The sequence below is a fragment of the Melozone crissalis genome, unplaced genomic scaffold (assembly GCF_028551555.1).
Source record: "Melozone crissalis strain CALT ecotype California unplaced genomic scaffold, PUWL_Pcris_2 ptg000027l_1, whole genome shotgun sequence".
NCBI lineage: Eukaryota > Metazoa > Chordata > Aves > Passeriformes > Passerellidae > Melozone > Melozone crissalis.
In genome coordinates, this window is record NW_026535805.1 from 52505307 (window position 1) to 52518877 (window position 13571).

Below are 13571 nucleotides of genomic sequence, written 5' to 3' on the forward strand. Positions count from 1 at the left end.
GCCACAGCTACACTGTTCTACCTTCTCAATCTCTCTCTGGACAGCCCCTATTGTGAGGATGGATGCAAGGACAGACATGGGAGGTAGGCTGGCTGCTAACTCAGGCCATTAGTCACTGCAAGGTCTTCCCAGACCTCTGAATCATTTAATCCAGTGAGAAGCACTGGCATTTGCTGCCTAGGCTGGAACATATCCATGCTCAGGACATGGGTGTAGTTCTAACACCAGCCTCCCAAGCTACTTCTATTTTTATGTTTGAGCTGTTATTTAAGGCATGTATTATAACCAGAGAGAGGACAGGGCACAGATACCAGCTCATGGGGACATGAGGACAAGTGAACCTCCTCCTGACAACAACTGCTGATCAGGATCACACATCTATCTCAATTATTTAAACAATTCAGGAATTCAGTCCCTTCAGGAACTGGGGAAGAGTTTTAGTCCCTGCTTCCACCCTAAACCCCTCCTCTTCCTTAAGGAGCCCAACCACAGTGCCATGTCTTTGCTCCAGCACCGAGCAGTGCTAGTGCCACCCTGTCCACACTTCACCAGCACCCACAGCCTTGGAGAAATCAATAATAAAATCCCCCAAACAGGGAAAGCCTTGGATGCCCACCTGGTGCCGTGGGAGGCTAATGGAGTTGCCAGTGAGGGCAGGAGCCCAAGGACAGCTCCTCTGAGGAGAGGCTCCAGTGCCTGCGTCAGACCCAGACTTTCCTTTCAAAGGTTAAGGCTGTTTACTGAAAGGATTAGGAGGGAGGAGATGGTAAACTAGGAACAAATGGGGGCAGACTGTTTGCAAGAGCTACACAAACAGGCAATAAACACACCCCAGACCCTTGCTGGCGTGACAGCCAACCTCTGGATGGAGGTCATACAGATGTGGGTGCACTGCCAGCACCCAGCCCAGGGGCTTCACCCCCAGCCACAAAGATAGTTTTCACTCTGATTGCCCTCTACACAGCCAGTGCAACCACAAACCAGGTTGCCACCTGAACCTGGGGAGCAGCTGTGGTCCTCACATCTCAGGAGGCTTTGCTCTGGTAGCCTACCATGGAGGGATCCACACAGCAGCACAGGAGAGGAAAGATTTCCCCTCTGCAACAGCCTGAAGTTTGTTCCTGACTAAACTTACCCCTGTCTGAAATGCTGCTTCAGGATGAAGCATGATTTGGGAACAAACACTGCTGGAGCAGCAGAAAGCTAAGCCATGACATGGCAGCTCTGCAGAATATCTCAGCTGTACAGACAGTTATTAAATAAAAGGTCAATTCCTTTATGGCACTACACCTCTCCTCTCAAGTAAACAGTCTTAAGAGCCAGACATTTCAACAAGAAAGGCGGAGAGGGATTTATGCTCCACCGCAGAGGAGAAGAATTTCCATATCTGACATGACAGAGAAGCACCACCATGTAAGAGCTAATGAGTAAGGCCCTTCCAGCTAGTGCAACACGATTTGGTTTGCACTAAAAGCAAGAGAAAGCATTAATTGGTTTGTGCCTGTTTGCCTGCCTTTATTGCACAAAGTTCATCTGAGGACATGTGGTGGCAGGAGGAAGTCACGAAGCTGGCCGTGTCAAAGGGAACCTGCGTGACTGTTGCAGGAATCACTGGGAGTAACGGCACCATTCACCTCCACACTGGAGAGGTTCAATCACACCATGCTGGTTTATCACTTAAGTGTGGTTTTGCTGTTACACCCAGCTTAGTTCCCAAGACAAAGGGAAAACTTAGCAAGGATCTTGTGAAATTTATGCAGCTGTTTGTGACAGAGAAGGCTGGAATACTCACCCTGGGAAGCACAGAATGACCCATGAATGACGCCACGCTGTCTCCCAAAGGATGACAAGATCTGGGAGGTGAGGTTTTATCTAAATGGGTTAAAACAGGCCATCCCTCTTCACTTGAACCTTCTCTTACCTGCATGGTTTCTTCAACTTGAATAATGATTAGTGACCCAACACACAGCAGTGCCCACAAAGGCAGCTCTAAGGTGGCTTCCAGAAGGATCAGCTGCAGCACAGGTACTTCAGCATGGTCTGAAACACCAGGATAGAATCCAGAGCTGCACCTACTCAAAGCAGAACGGTCTGGTTCCTGCACTTGAGCATTCCTTTTCCAGTACAAATTGCCCTGCTCTGAGGTGCTTCAAGAAACAGGAAAGCATCAGAAATTCAACCAACTGGTAATTAAAGTCTTGGAGAAATGGGTTACTGCAAGTTAGCAACAACTACTCGTTTTTGACCTATGAATCATGGCCAAACTCATGTATTCCTGGTACTGCCCACAAACAAGGATGTCTAATAAGGTTCTGTAACGCCATTGCAGATCACTCATCACAGTCTCAGGGACCATGCTTTGGGTGCCACAGGTTTTAGGGACAATGGAGTGCAAGGGTTACGGGAACAAGTTATCAGAAACAGAAAAAAAGTTTAAGAAACTGCAGCCCAAGAACACAAAAGAGTTAAAAGGAAACTGATAAGCAACATAAACACAAGAGAAGGCAGAAAACCAATTCCAACAAGATCTTACTGGTTGTATAAATGAATTAATGAAGGCAAACAAAGTGTAGGTCTGTTAATCAGCAGGAAGGTGAAGAAAGTACAGGACAGAAGACGCCCTATTCAAAACCTTCTTTGCTTTGTACTTGAGCACTCAAGGATGACTTTCATCAAGGACTGATCTCTCTTAAACCTTCAAATCTTTGTTCAATCCATTCTTTGTTTGCTGCCCCCCCCTTGTTAAATGTGCTTTTCTAAAGGTTAACTGTGAACGGATGTTTAAGGTTGAGCAACGTCAACCCAAAGTAAGTAAGGACTCGTCAGTCTGCACAAGATAAGGGAAGGTCAAAATTGCCATGGGAGCTTTGCAGAGGAAGAACTGCACATCCCACTAGGGAGATCCTGGCTGCTTGGTGCTCACAGTCATGCCACCATTAGTTTATAATTGATTTTTAAAAATTTCAACTTGAAGATTACATGTCATCTTTAAAGTCTCATCAGAGAGCCGACAGCAAATCATCCACTAAATGAACAAAAAGCACTACGAAGAAGAGAGTCCAGGCAGACCTGATGACACTTGTGGAGCTGTACACATCCACGACTCAGCCTTTAAGGATAACCTTTCTGGCTCCAGTGTGGACAGAGGGCTTGGGACACAAGCCAGCACTTGGGATTTAGGGCTAAGAACTGAAACTGAGGCAGTGCCAAGAGGTGGGGGATGACTCAGCCTTCCAGAAACAGACAAGGATGAGAGGATAAAGGACGACGCGAAAGACAACCAGATCCATGCCTGAGTCACAGATGAAAATAAGGACCATATGAAACAGAAGAAAAGCAGGAAGAGAAGAAAATGGGGAAAAAAAGTGCCTTCATTCAAAATCATTCTACCAATGGAAGAAGGGTACAAGCTGGAGAAGCTGGGTGAGAAGAAGAAGAAGAGAAGCTGGAGCAAGCAGGTGACACTCCCTCCATTAACCCTTCCTTCAGGAGCAGGGACACACCATGGGAACTAGAAGGAGGAGAAGCCAAGGATGAAGAAACATCTGAGGAACCACGCTTTGTGAGGGCTTTGTTCTCACTACAAGACCCACCAAATGAGGAAAGCCACAGGTCACTGGCTGTGGGGCTGGCCCCTCCACAGCCCTGGGTTGGAGTGGGGAGGACCCCACCCGGTCACAACTGCTCACCGTGCCCGTTGCAGTAATAGATCCACTTCTCCCTGTTCTGTGTGGGGGTGGTGGACTTTTTCATAATAGCCTTTTCCACAATGGCACTGGGATCTTGCCGGGGTCCCTTCTTCAGAGTCCGTGAGCTCTTTCTGACGCTGCAGACCACGATCACCACCAGGACCAGCAGCAGGAACAGCACGATCATCCACGGCAAGTGCTCGTTGATGTCGAAGTGCTGGTGGACGTTCTGCGAGCCTCGCCGGGGGGGCCTGTACGGGACATTCGGCTTCTCGCCCCCCATCATCTCCAGGGATGGCTGCTTCTCCAGTGCTTGGCTGGTCTGCTTGTGCCGGTAGCTCTGGGCCTGGCTGGTGGTGCTGGAGCCCATGAGGGTCCCGCCAATGCTGTCGGTCTCGTTGGCTGAGGTCTCATTGTAGTACCGCGCCCGCTCCACCATGCTGCTGGACGCGCGCGGCGCCGGAGAGGGGACAAAATCGGGAACTGAAGATTTCAGACCTGCGGGAGGAGAGGAGAGTTGAGTGTCACGGCCCTGGAGACGCGATATGGCATCACATCGCGGGCTAAGACCTGCCTGAGCATCGGCTTGGCCAGCAGACAGAAACCCAACGCCAGGCAGCGAGAAAGAGTAGAGGTGAAGTTGAGGTTTGCCTCTGGGAACAGATGGGTACGGTTACAGAGGGAGCTTCAAGGTAAAACCGACCCTTGCTGGGTAAGGCTAGAGGCAGCTTATTACAAAAAATGAGTTCCTAAAGGCATGTTGTCAGCCTGTGTTTGTCCCACATTCAGCATTTCTCAGAAAACCAACAACTTTGAGTGAGTTGGTTTCTCTTTTTAGGTTTATGAACGCTAATTTTAGCTCATTTGTGGAATTTCGTATTTGGACTAAAAGCACAAAAAAGCCATGACAATTTGTAGGCTTAATGTCTCTCCACTGGGTTTGTTAAGGAAGCAAAATCTCTTTTTTATTAACCCTGCAAGCAGCTGCAGATGAATCAACTAAAAAATAGGTCTCTGAAGCAACCAAACTTCCCCCTAAGAGCTACCTTCCATCTTTATTGAGTCTCCTTATCAGCCAACACCTCTCAGGTGCCAGCCAGATGCAAAATGTGAGCCAAAGCCTGGTGAGAAGAGGAAGAAAGGCTGCTGTGGCAAAACCTACAGATTACTTTGGAAAGTCATCTTCTGCAGACTGTGTCTCATCCCAGCTGAGACAGACACTGGGTGTATTCGTCTGTTCCTGGTTCTGCCCCCAGTTTGGTTACTCAAAACACCCTAATCAGGACACAAACAGGGAAAACACTTCAACTTTTACGTAATTGTCGACAGTTGATTTCAAAGTTCAGGAAACACCCTCCTGTACACTCCCAATGATACACCAATGTCAGGGCAAGCTTTGAGACCTAACAAAGATGAAGCACTGGAAGCCACCACTGTCAACACTTCCCTGCTATTATATTTACTAATTCAGCTGTTAAGGTCATCAAAAGTTGCATTTTTTAATTAAAATGCCTCATTTCAGACATTACAGGGAACCTGCTTTCCAAGGAGTGCAGAATACCACCTTAAGTGGAGCCCTACATCACCCCTGAAACCAGCCACAGCTAAGGCATCACCATAAAGGCTGTGAGGATAAGCCACTTCCAATTAAGCGAGAGGAATTCCACATAGTAATCTTATGAGATTGTAGGAAAAAGTTACAGGACAGCCCAGGCTCCTGCAGGGCTGTTTCAGCAATGATTCCCATTCAACCAATACTGTGACATAGTAGAGAGTGAAATGAAGCAAGGAAAGCACAGGCACTAAACCAGTGAATCCATCAGAGGAGAAATCTCCCTGCTGCAGGGAGACTGCAGGGATTTTCCTGCTGCATCCCAACCTAGGTTCACCACAACTACACAGACTTGTGCCAGCACAATACAGAGACAGGAAAAGAGGCTGGGGAAAGCCATGTCCTTTCAACCCAAACAGCAGGACAGTCAGAAGTCCAATCAGGACTGCAGTCTCAGTGAAAATGTTATTAAACGTGATTTAATACAAGTGAGGGCAACCGATGCCATGAAGCAGAAGCACCACTCAGGCTTTAAACCAGGTTGTTTGTTAACAGCCTAACAGCAACCCTGACCGAGGCAGAACATAATCCCTCAGTCAGAACCACACCTGTGTTTCAGGAGTGGACATTACCTTTGGGAAGATCAGCAGTTGGTGGAACATCATAGGGCTGCTCACCCGCTTCGGTGCTCGATGAAGTCAAAGCCGTGTTCGGCAGGGACGCCGGAGAACCACAGATGTTGTCGCTCTCCTTCGTCCCCGGCTTGATGACCACCATGTTTTTCCCAAAGCAGTCAGTGTAGGGTTTGCACTTCATCACACTAGAAGGCACATCAGAAAAGGTACCACGAGGGCACGGCTTGCACCTGACGTCTTCGGTCTCGGTTCCTTTCTTGCGGACACCCCAGCCGACCGGGCACACCGTGTAAGGGACGCAGGTATCGTTTGTCTGAAACGTACCAGACAGGCAAGTGCACTCGCGGTCAGTCAAGGCAGTACAATGAGTTTTCTCAATCATTGGCAGTTCACAGGGTTTCCTACAGGAGTGGCACCGCTCTATGCCGTTCTCATGCTTGGTAAAGGTCCCGTCTGGACAAGGGCTGCACTCTCTTAAGGTACTCTTCGTGCAGTGCTTAGACACGTAGGTTCCTGCAGGACATTTGTCACAGGTCAGCTCTTCGTTGGTGGCACGGTCAAGGTGGCGGTACTTGCCAGGGGAGAGGCTGATGGCATTCTGCTCCGAGGTCAGCTTCGACTGACCATCAGCGGTGCCAAGGAGCATGAGCAGCTGGAAAACAAACAGGAGGTATCAGCCAACAACTGCATGCAAACGGAGCCCTCTCTGTCAGCAACCCCCTGTAGGATCACACGGACTGTCCCAGAGCTGTGGGACCATGGACAAGTTACTACAGCCAGAGGAGGGACTTCAGCAAGGCTGGAGTGGAATGGAAGCAGAGTAGGTGGAAGCACGCTCTCCTTACACATCCCCAACTACGATTATAATTGCTTAAACTTGACACCACACTTCTCAGTGAAACTAAGAATCATTTACACTGCAACCCTGCCAGGGTGGTAAATACTGCTAATTGTGTTTCAGCAGTACGTGCTACCTGGCCACCCCAGGAGAATTCAGACCAGCTTTGCATTTCAAGGCTGAGAGGCTGCAGCACGAGGCAGGCGCTCACTGACAAGACAAGAAACACATGCAGATGGCAGCTCTGACCTGTAAAACTTTCCTTCCCTATTTGTTAATCTCCACTTGTTCAAATAGCTACCTTTCTGAGTAACACAAACCAGGATGAAATCCAGGCTAGCGGCTGTTTCTGGGCTGTTTCTCAGCTCCTCTGCCTTTCCACGATTTTTTATGACCCAGTGCAAGTGTTGGGTTTGGCAAGACCGCAAGGGATGTTCTGCTTTGAGCCTCCAACCACATCTGAACCCACTCTAAACCAGCTGCATTAGCAACAGGAGAAAAAACCTGGTGCTATTTTTACACTCTTCAAGAAACTCTGGTGTAATTCAGCTTCTCATTGCATCAGACACAGGTAAAAGGACAGCAGCTTTTAGACACTGAACTGGAAGCAACTGGGCTTTGCTATAAATCCATCTCTCTCTACTGACCTCCAATCCTAAAGCTTTGTTTTCTTAATTCCTTGCTTCTCCATCCCTAAGAGAAGTTCCATCTACCAAGAAGTATCTGCTTCCTCCAAAAGCCCTCTGGTCCATGGGTTTAATGTCAGTTACAGCAGCAGAGATAAGTCAGCAAGAACAAAAGGCATACCAAAAGAAAGGCAGACACAACCTCATACAGCATGCAAAGTAATAGGAAACACATTTCTAAACAGCCACAGGCTAAGTTTGGAGGGACAGAGGGAACAAGTCACTGTTACCTTGAATTTTCAAACATTTTCTACATTGAAAGTAAAAAGACCAGAGATCCTAATGCTGCTCAGCTGCAGAGCCAAGCACATAAATCACTTGGCTGTGTTATACAATCCATCGCCTCTTGCTCTGCTACCTATTCTGGGCTATCAGCCAACAAGAATATATTCAGAAGGAAAAAAAAAATAAAAAAGGTTCCCAACAACATGACTCTGCAGAAGGCACATAGCGGCAGAGCCGCAAGCTGCGCCGCATCGTTTTTGGTGCAGTCTCTCACTTCCTGGAAACACACAGCACATTTCTGTTTCACCTGCTAAATAATTTACAGCTTGGGATTTGTACAAAACACTTAATATTTTAATTTTTTTTTATTTAGTTTTCTGCCCCTGAAGCAGCAATTACAGAGCAGGCAGAAGCAGGCAAGCCCGCAGGAGCTGCCGAGGATCCTGCAGCGGCTAGACTAATTACAGCACGTCACATTAAAAACCGGGGCTGCCCTGGCAGGCAGCAAAGGCTTACAGGATGCATTTTACTTTTCCCCTCCCCTAAGACATGATTTAACAAAGCGCTTAGCTGGCTCTAAGGAAACCTGCCACCCTCCCCTGTAATCTCCATGACGCATCCCTGAATTAGCAAACTGGCCTCTTAAGGTGGCAGCAGGGGTCACCTGTGTTACTCACCCTGCTCCAGTGCCAGCGTTGAACAGGACAGGGTGACAGGGTGACAGCAGAGGCAGGACAGGCAGTGGCTCTCCTGCCTTGCCAGGAGAGTGTGCTGCTGTCTCAGATCCCGATTTCTTGCTCTGTATCAAGCTAGATTTTGGGAAACCCATGGACAGCCCCGCTACAAGCATGTGCCATGGGTTCCCTCCTTCCATTCCAGCATCTTCCCATCCCTCACCCTGGTAACCAAAGCCTTTAATAGCACTAGGTTTGAGTTGGCTTTTTTGAGGTTTTTTTTTAAACCCTCTCTCAAGAAAAGTGGTGCTGGTATTTTTGAACATCTCAAGATCTTCAGCTTCCAAGGGAGCTGCACTTCCAAGGGAGAACAGCAAGTTCCAGTGGGGGATGGCTAAGCAGCATTGAGCATCTGCTATTTATTCAGCCTGGTATTTCTGCTACCTAAAATAATCCATCTGCTCAGGTTTTGCAGCACCCAGGTCTCTTAAAGTGAAGGCCAGGAGCAGGAGGATATCCTCAGCAAAAAGGAGCATCTGCTGGTTTGGTCTCTCACCCCCAGGGCTGCCCAGCAGCACACAGACCTGGAGCTTTCTGGCTGACACTCCCAGTTCCAGTGAAAAAAGCAACTAAGTAATGAAGTGAGCTCTGCTGAGCCACTGCGCTCCATTTCATTACTCTGGTACCAAAGGAAGTGTACAGGGTAACAAAAAAACAGAAAAAAACCAGAACGGGTGCAAGACAACACTAAAGAGCAGACTTGGTTTCAGCAGTTTCAGCAATGCTCTCTGTGCCCAATGCAGGAACAAACAAAGGTTTTTAATGGGGTGGGGCCCCTTTCCAAAAGGGTCAAGCAGGACAGGGTGGCCACAAGCCTAAAGAGCATCCCCAACTCAGCACCAACACCCTGCACCACACAGGCAAAGGCACCTCCCAGCCACCTTCACCTATTTCAGCACATGAAGGCTTTAAGGTGTGAGGAAATCAGATCAGTTTGGGGGACACCATCATTCTGACCTCCCCACACCCGGAAACACTCAAAGGGACCTCCACGTTCAGCTGCAAACAAACCCTGGAGGCAGCAGCACCCCACAGCTGGTGTGGGCATGACCCACCTCAGCCCCACCCAGCCTGATGTCTCCACCTCAGAGGGTGCCTCTGCGCTGTGCTCCCATCACCCTTTTTCAATAACTGTGCTGCAGGGAGACCTGATGGGCAATCTGCACAGGAAACTGCTCTCAGGGGCCACAAGCTGCCTTGGTGTGTGCACAGAGGATGCAGCTGCCAACACCTCAGAAACCCGGTCCAGCGGTTGGCAAACCTGCCCACGGCAGGGGTGATGGAACTAGATGATCTTTAAGGTCCCTTCCAACCCAAAGCCACTCTATGATTTGATGAATACAGCATCTCCTTCAGGGACCCAAACCTGCACAGTGAGTCAAAACACCAACAGCAAGTTGGTGAATCAACTTGCTGTCCTGGAATTTGTGTCCTAAAATGCTGCAACACTGAGACTGTCATAATCTCAAGTTGTGTACAGTGCTGCCCTGCTGCCAGACTTGTGGGAACACAGAAATAAACCTAAAACAAAAGTAAAATTTTTAAAAAATTAAAAAAAAACCAAAACACAAACTGCACTTGATACTGGTAGAGAAGAGCAGGGGCAGAGACCTGCAAGTGAGCAGGGACCAAGAGTGCTAAACTGATACTCTGGGAATGGTTTCCAAGCAAAAGCAGCAGAATTTGGTAGGAATGGCAGCTGGCTCTGTGGCATTGCCTTGGCACAGGCTGGGGATGAGCTGCACTGCCTGCCGCCCTTCCCAGAGGTCAGCTGCACCCTTCGCCAACACTACTGGGAAAGCGCTTGCAACATTAAAGTAAAAGAAATAAACACATAAAAACACCAGAAAGACAAATAAACTGGTCTGGAAGTTTTACCGTAATTTGGCAGACAGAAAATGTCCTGCCTTGATCACTTCAAAAAGGATCAAATTACTCAGTCCCAAAAAAGTTGCCTGTAAGGAGAGTAATGAAGAGTAAGGCAGATTTCTGCTTCTTGCAACATGACCAGCTATTTCAGCTGGTTTGGGGTTTGTGAAATGAGAGTCTGGGACTCACTGCTCAGCAGTTCCTTTACCCATCTCAAGAGTGAAACAGGGAGTGGAGCAAGCCAGAACAGCAGCACCACAACATCTGGTCCCCATGAAGGAAAACCCAGCAGCCAGCCCTGCAGCCAGCACAGACCAGAGCTCGGAAGCATCCCTGCCAGCCACAGTTCTACTCCAAACAGATGAAATCCCCCAGCTTTCCAAAAGCCCCAAGCTGGAGTAAGGTGATGTTGTTCTGGTTCCAGGCAAGGGTAGTAGGGGAGATGGTGGAAACTACCTTGCTGCAGTCCGCGGGGTCCCAAAAAATCCACCAAGCAAGTGAAATCACAGCCAACACCAGCCCCACACAACTGCTGCCAAGCTGCTACTGCTCCAAAACTCAGCAGCCAGGCAAATTCGGGATTGCTGTGCTGGTAAAAGACCCACAAGCTATCTATTTGAACATACTTCCCTTGAACATACTTCCTTCGGGCTGGAATGACACAAACTCCTTGTGTGACCAAAGGGAGATGCCCAACAAATGTTGAAGGTATCAGATGAAAACCCAAGCTCACAAGCAAATGGGAATTTTGACTTGCCTGTATAATCCCACATGCAGGAGTGAGAACACACTCACACGCACAAGTAACATACATGTGTATTTGCTCAGAGTCTTGCTTCATGCCCCAAAATTGCTGTTGTATTTCCCCACACCTTCACATCACTCTTTTTTTCCACCTCTTCCCTCTACACCCACCATTCCCAACTGACCTCCAGGATCCCAGCTGGAGCCGCATATCTCAAACTGCCCATCAGCATCTCATCTTCCAGACGCGCAGAAGCTCAGGCTTCTCCCGGCTCGCTTCTCCCAGCGGGAATGCAGCCCTGGGGAGCGCCCAGCCAGCACCGAGCACGGACCCCGTGTGCTCCGCCACTGCGCCAAGCTCCCCTTCGCCTCCAGAGGCTGCTTCCCGGCTAATGCCCTTCCAGCTTCAGATTATTTGTTGTTTACTCGGATTCCTGTCGAGCCAGCGCCAGCTTGCTCAGATCCACCTTGAGTTCAAGAGCAAGTGCTCTCCTCGGTTACACAACCCAGCCGCAGCAGCTGCGGCGTCTGCCTGACACACCGAATTACTGTCTCTCCCCAAAGAGACGGGATGCAGCCCTAAAGCGCTGACTGGGAAGTGCCCTACCTGGGCAGGTAAAAGGGGAGATAAAGCTGCCGGAAAACATTTCCGCGATAAACCAGGGCAGCCGCCTGCCATTCGCAGCGGGGAGTTTTACTGCCTGTCCAAAGGGTGGCAAGAAAAGCGGCTGCGGAGGGGAGGGACGGATAGACGGACGGATGGATGGATGGATCCCTCTCCAGTGCCGAGCTCCCGGAGCAGCGCAGAGAGCGGAGCAAGGATCCGCTCAGCTCTGGGTGAGCGGCACAGCACCGGCTGGGGGATGCCGCCGCCTGCGCTAACGTAGGGATGGGCAGGATGGATATCGCAGGGAATATCGCACCCAGCCGGCGTCCCCTGCCGGGACGCGGGGCTGGGGCGGGCAGCAGCCCCGGGGAGGGCGCAGCGGAGCCCGGCACGGCCCCCGACACGGGGAGCGGGGTCAGCAGGGCACCCGAACAGCCTCCCCCGCTGCCGAGCTGCCCCGGGCGGGGTAGGAGGCGCGGGCGGGCGGGCGGCCCCGCACTGCAGCACATCCCCAGCACATCCCCACCCACGCCGCGGACACGCGGATGCTGCGCGGGCGGCGCACGCACGGACGGATCCCCGCGCTCCGCACACTCACCGCGAGGATGCCGGCGAACCCGGCGGAGCTCCGGCCCGCCGCGGCGGCCCCCATGGTGCCGGGGCTGCGGGCGAGGCGCTGCCTCAGGCGGCGGGGCGCGGGGCCGGCGGCGGCCGGGCGCCCATGGCGGGGGCCGGGCCGGGCCCGGGGCCGAGCCGGGGCCGAGGCCGGGGCCGGGCCGGGCCGGGCGGGGCGGGGGCCCAGCCGCGCTCCCACCTGCCCTGCCCTGCCCTGCCCTGCTGCGGGGCCGCCGCGCGCGCTCTGCCGCGGGGGCGGCGCGCACGTGGGGGCGGCGCGCGGGGACAGCGCGGGGCGGGGCCCGGCCGTGGCGTCACCCGCCCGCGCGCCAGGGCGCCCTCCCGCGGCGCGGGGACAGCGCGGGGACAGCGCGGGGACGGGCACAGCGCGGGGACAGCGCCCGCCCCGGGCCCATCGCCCGGCCCGGCCGGGGGACAGCGGCCGCTCCGCACCCCCCGTGCTGTGGGTCGGGGTGGGCTCAGCCGTGCCCGGGTAGCGGGCGCGGAGGAATCACAGCGGGGTGTGGGTGCTCGGCACCGTGAAATCTCCGGGAGGACTTTTGTTTGTTTTGTGTTTCGTGTTGTCCAATGTCAGACATACAGGGAAGAAATTTTTCACGAAAGGGGTGGTGAGCACTGGCACAGGTTGTCCAGAGAAGCTGTGAGCCCTATCCCTGCCTTATCCCTCATCCCAAGGCCAGCTGGGACGGGTCTCTGAGCAGCCTGGTGGCATCCCTGCCGGTGGAATGGGGGCGGGAACTAGGCAGCCTTTAAATGTCCATTCCAACCTAAACCATTCCATGACTCTATGAACACGTACCACATTCCCTGTGATGGAATGTTCCTGTTCCTATCAGGGAACAGACCCATCCCTCCATGGAGGAGGATTAGCTGGATGCTGAGGGTGGCCGCAGCACAGACAGATGGGCAGTGCCCTCAGTGCCCATCTTGCAGCATCTGAGCAGGGCGAGCAGAGCAGGGTGATGGTCACAGTGTCCATCGATAGCTGTGGCAAGTGATGGAAACAGATCCAGGTTTTTCCAGGGCATCAGGGGAAACAGGAGATGGGGCCAGAGTCAGGACTGGAAAGGATGCAGCCTGTGTCCACGGTCCTGTCAGGAAATGGGAACTGAGGTGAGACTTCAGCATTGTTCCAAAGTCTGACCAGGAGATCAGGGCACCCCCAGGCATGGCTGATCAGGGCCTTCAAGGTTTATGAGTTCTGCAGATCAAGACTATTTATGAGTCTCCACATTTCTGGTTATCTATTGAGAAAAACACTCAAACCCCTGATTCCCAGAGCCTGCAGAAATCCTGATCACCAGCAGTCACCTTCTGGAGATGCCCTGAAGGCAGATGAACTAAGGGAGGGTTTCA

General features: G+C 51.6%; 1 protein-coding gene across 3 annotated transcripts in view; it reads right to left on the reverse strand.

The window, feature by feature from the left end:
- The window catches only part of TNFRSF21 (TNF receptor superfamily member 21), a 35044-nt gene extending 22777 nt beyond the window's left edge, over positions 1-12267 (reverse strand). Inside the window, exons 1-3 of one of the 3 annotated variants that reach the window (XM_054279429.1) lie at positions 12178-12267; positions 5874-6528; positions 3690-4187 (exon numbers count right to left, since the gene is read on the reverse strand). In XM_054279429.1, the coding sequence (XP_054135404.1) occupies positions 3690-4187; positions 5874-6528; positions 12178-12231 (1207 nt within the window). In that variant the 5' untranslated portion in view covers positions 12232-12267. Of the gene's footprint in view, positions 1-3689; positions 4188-5873; positions 6529-8302; positions 8387-11157; positions 11877-12177 lie in introns of those variants that run through there. The other 2 variants (XM_054279430.1, XM_054279431.1) reach the window with 2 other exon arrangements.
- Between the last annotated feature and the right edge of the window lie 1304 nt (positions 12268-13571).